Here is a 4,867-nt window from a genome sequence, read left to right as displayed (position 1 = left end):
TCAGTTGATGAACCTCTGATGCACTGCACTCCTATGTTTAGATGTGGTAATCAGACATGTCTCTATTATCTCTTTTGGACACCTGATAGAGAAGAGTGTGGTCATCCGGATTATAAGGTCAACTGTAATGGAAGATTCGCGGAGTTTAATATATCCTCGGTTAGGTTCAGAATCCTTGAGATGAACTATGAGTCTCGTATTATAAGGCTTGCCAGAATTGATTATCTCAACAATCTTTGTCTTCTGTCTCCAGAGAAGGGAACAATCAACCAACATCCTTCCATTTTCTCCGGACAGCGAGTTGTCAACTTTTTATTACAGCTGCTCTGGTTCAAAGGTAGATGTTCTTACTAATAGTTACATTAGACAACTTGAGTGTAAGGATGAAATTGGTTTGCAAAGTTACTTTGTCTCGTCCCCTTTGCATTCTGGGAATAGAGCTATCTTAGATAGGTTAAGTGCATCGTGTGAAAGAAAGGTTGATATTCCTGTCTCTCAATCCGCCTTGCGGAAAGCAGAGAGAAACCAGAGTATGGAGGCTATAAAGAAGATTGTTGATGAGGGTTTCGAACTTAGCTTTAACAGTGGTTGCTCCGAGTGCATAGCATCAGACGGTGCTTGTGGCTTTAATCAAAGCTCAAGAGCATTCGTTTGCAATTCTGGAAACAAAAAGAAGAGTAATGCTTTTATATCTTTCTCTGAATATTTCAGCTGAAATTTGGTGAAGAGATAACTGGAGAGGAAAAAGAGACTGCAAAGAAGATGATCTTGGTGGGTCCCTGGTGTATTCAGCCTTCTTTACATATTTCTACAGAACCTCTTCTCTGGAATCTTCTTCGCTCTTAGAAGAGAATTCCAACAACTCTGAGGTATTAATTTATATGATCCACAAGTAGAAAATCTATTTCTGAGACTCCATCATATACTTGTTGTGTAACCATGCAAGAGAAATTTATTTAAGAAAATATTTCTATGTTTAAAATCATATATTCGTTTCAAAACTTTCCCTTAGACTACTTAAATATCCAAAAGTTAACAGATTGCAAAATAATTGTTTGGTTTTGTGTAAGATTTAAAATAATTGTTCCGAATTTGGTAGAACTGATAAATAATGATTTTTGATACCTACCTTGTGGTCGATTATATGGTAGTTAGGCCAGTGAAGGCTAACATTGGAGTAAACTTTGAAGAGAGCGTTTGAGTTGTCATGGAGACTGGAAAACAAATCTTATTATTTAGAGATGTTTTTTGCACTATGCATGGATTGGTTCATGTCCTCTTTATCCAAAATTATCTGTTTTATAATTATGAACAATGATTGGGTCTAAAGGCTTTGTCAACCGAAAGCTAGAAAATAATATTTACATGATGACATATTCCAATAATGGATCTGCGGATTCCATAAGTCTTTCTTCTACGTTAACTAGATTCTCCACAATGACTAGTAAGGAGCGTTTTTTCAGTTTTGGGTGAGTGCAAAACATAATTAAAATAAAAAAGTGAAGAGAAAAGTATTTTAAAGTCAATGAGTCAATGAGACATAGACTCATAGACGTATGATTTAAACTCACCAAGTCTTTTGTATGTGTCGCTTTCACGCTTGACTTGCTCCTTCACTTGCTTCCATTTTTTTGTTTTCTATAGTTTATGTTTAATCGCTTATCCTAAGCCAAACCCATCGGAGACTAAACTATTCAGATAACAATCATGTTCTCTTCAGTACTCTTCATATTCTCAAAGCCCGATTCTTTTCTGGTCTTGCTCTTTTTCTTGACCTCTTTTCACCAGCTACCTTGTGCTTTAAGTAAACGAGAGGTTAAGTTATGTGATACTCTGTTTCAGTGTGGGAATCTCACAGCCGGATTCCCTTTCTGGGGAGGGGATCGGATCCAACCTTGTGGTCATCCATCCTTGGGGCTTCGCTGCGAAACATTGTCAAATTCAACTTTTCTAATCATCTCAGGCCTGTTGTACCGTGTTTTCTGAGTAAACATTACAAATAGTACTCTTAAATTAGCAAGGCAAGACTTGTTAGGTGAATTTTACTTGGCGTCATTCAGTGGTGAAACGTTGACCCCTGAACTCTTCGAGCTTTTGCCAGACTACAAGACTCTCTTTGCTAACTATCTATGCAACAAAACTCTTATTCATTATCCTGCCAGTTTCTCATGTCCAAAAAAGGGTGTTGGCTTCATGCATCAGAAAGATGACCATTACAAGCATTGTGGTGGGAGTTTCAACATCACTGTTCCCATGAGTTATACTCCAGAGGAGAAAGATTTGAATGTAACCAAATTGGAAAGTGTTCTTAAAGAAGGATTTGAGGTGAAGCTGAGGATTGATGAAAGACGGTGTCTAGAATGTAAATCCACTGGTGGAATCTGCGCCTACCGTGCAACAACTTCAGTTTGCTGCAAGACTAACTCGTCATCAAAACACAAATGCACTCCAATGATTCCATCTAGATCTTTTGGTAAGTTACCCGAACTCTTAGAAAACGATACCAAATTAGCCTCTAAATACATTTTTTATTTTTGTATTTTCAGTTGTCTTTTATATTAAATCAAATTATAAAAGGTTTAATTGTGTCTCTGATATGGATGCTCTTTGTGATTCCCTCTTGCTTTGTTTCTCTGAATATTCCAGCTAATCTAAGTTTATATGAATCTCAATTTCTGTCTGTATCTGATTTGCTAATCTTCTTCCATACGAACCAGATCTTTTCCTTTCCTCATCAAGCTTTCTTTTATATGTACGATTCTAAAGTTCTGTGTTGACTATTGAACTGACGTTTGTTTCGCTCATGCAGGTCTCTCCAAAAAAGCGAAAATTGGTACATGTCTCCTTCTATATTTCAAGGGAGACTATTGTTAGTAGAACATACTTAAGTAATAGCATAATCTTACAGAGGTCTTGTCATTTTGTTTGTCTATAGGCATCGGATTTGCTAGTGGATTCTTCGGTACCAGTCTTTTCATAGGATGTATGCTCTGTTTCATCATCCGAAGAAGAAAGAAACTGGAAGCTCAAAACATAAGAAAAGGCTTATCAACTACACTGCCTTACTCCACCAATACAATGTCAAACACTCCAACTATGGACTTGTCCCTTAACGGTCTAGTAGAAATGAAACAGTACAGTTATGAAGAAGTGAAGAAAATTACAAATTCATTTTCAAACACGGTTGGGAAAGGAGGATTTGGAACTGTCTATGGAGGAAACCTATACGACGGTCGCAAGGTTGCGGTGAAAATCTTGAAGGACTTTAAGAGAAACGGTGAAGACTTCATCAACGAAGTCGCAAGCATGAGCCAAACATCACATTTTAACACTGTTTCCTTACTTGGATTCTGCTACGAAGGGTCCAAAAGAGCAATTGTGTATGAGTTTCTAGAGAATGGGTCTCTGGATAAATTCATATCTAGCAAGGAATCATTGAATCTGGATGTGTGTACACTATATGGAATCGCGCTGGGTGTTGCTAGAGGACTTGAGTACTTACATCATGGATGCAAAACAAGGATTTTGCATTTTGACATCAAACCGCAAAATGTACTGTTAGATGAAAATCTCTGCCCTAAAGTCTCAGACTTTGGTCTTGCTAAGCTCTGCGAGAAAAGAGAAAGCATGATGTCTTTGCTAGACACAAGAGGAACAATAGGTTACATCGCACCTGAGGTGTTTTCAGGAATGTACGGAAGAGTCTCTCACAAATCAGATGTTTACAGCTATGGAATGTTAGTCCTTGAGATGATTGGAGCAAAGAACAAAGTAACAAAAGAAACCGCTGCTTCCAACTCAAGTTCATCTTACTTTCCAGATTGGATCTACAAGGATCTTGAGAACGGAGATCACACGTGGAAACTTGGTGATGATATATCTAAAGAGGAGAAAGAGATTGCAAAGAAGATGGCCTTGGTAGGCCTATGGTGTATTCAACCATGTCCATTAAATCGTCCACCGATGAACAAAGTTGTTGGGATGATGGAAGGAACTTTGGATACTCTAGAAGTCCCTCCTAAGCCTTCTTTACATCTTTCTGCAGAGCCTCTTCCAGACTCCTCTTCACTCTCAGTAAATAATTCGAAATACTCTGAGGTATTGATATGAGCCACAAGCGGAAAAACTATTTTTGAGACTCATATACTTGGTCTAATTATGCTAGAGAATTTTATTGAAGAAAAGATTATGTATAAGAAAATCTAAAATGTTTCATAAGTTTATAGTTTTTTTCTATGTGAATTCAATATCTAAAATCTGAAATGTTTCTATGTTTTCTAAGCTGTGTTACAACCTACAAATATCTCTTCAAATGAACATATCCAAAATAATAGATTTGTGGGTTACATAAGTGAGACTTCTTATACGTTAAACAAGATTCTCGTCACGCCATCTAAAAAAGAAAAAAATGTATCTGTCACTCTCACTCATGACTTGGTCCTTCAACATCTCCAAGTCTCCCATGTTCTTGTTTTCTTAAATAAAACTTTTTCACAATGAGTTTATTTAACAGACAGAGAAACAAGAAGAGTTAAAATCATAACGTAAGATTTACTTTCAAGATTCTATTATGTTTTTCTTAGCTGAATTTTACCCAAAAATTATTTATTAGTTATAATTAAAAAACGTATTGATCTTAACAAAAACAGAGCTTACATCTTCTTGTAAATTTCTGTTTAGTAGTTTTACTAATCGTATCAATTTCAATATATAGTTACAAAAAGTGATGAATTCTCAAGCATTTAGGGTTTAGTTCGGTGATATAATGGCGAAAAATGTGGACATCTATCGAACTGTCTCCAACTTTTCATGCATACAACTCTCTTTCTTTCTTCTCTAATCTATCATTCAGAATAACTAATTCTAG

General features: G+C 36.4%; 1 protein-coding gene across 1 annotated transcript; it reads left to right on the top strand.

The window, feature by feature from the left end:
* LOC104724173 (LEAF RUST 10 DISEASE-RESISTANCE LOCUS RECEPTOR-LIKE PROTEIN KINASE-like 2.1) lies at positions 1,656-4,236 on the top strand. Its single transcript, XM_019232742.1, has 3 exons — positions 1,656-2,473; positions 2,810-2,833; positions 2,936-4,236. The coding sequence occupies exons 1-3, from the start codon at positions 2,194-2,196 to the stop codon at positions 4,108-4,110; spliced, it is 1,479 nt and encodes a 492-aa protein (XP_019088287.1). The 5' UTR covers positions 1,656-2,193; the 3' UTR covers positions 4,111-4,236.

Source organism: Camelina sativa, chromosome 11 (assembly GCF_000633955.1).
Source record: "Camelina sativa cultivar DH55 chromosome 11, Cs, whole genome shotgun sequence".
NCBI lineage: Eukaryota > Viridiplantae > Streptophyta > Magnoliopsida > Brassicales > Brassicaceae > Camelina > Camelina sativa.
Note: the sequence above shows the minus strand (reverse complement) of the source record. Positions and strands in the feature narration are given on the sequence as shown.

Excerpts from the sequence above, each read along its gene's own strand:
- LOC104724173 (XM_019232742.1), top strand. The coding sequence starts at position 2,194 with ATGCATCAGAAAGATGACCATTACAAGCATTGTGGTGGGAGTTTCAAC. Across the intron at positions 2,474-2,809 it reads GATTCCATCTAGATCTTTTG|GTCTCTCCAAAAAAGCGAAA; the intron begins GTAAGTTACCCG and ends TCGCTCATGCAG. Across the intron at positions 2,834-2,935 it reads CTCCAAAAAAGCGAAAATTG|GCATCGGATTTGCTAGTGGA; the intron begins GTACATGTCTCC and ends GTTTGTCTATAG.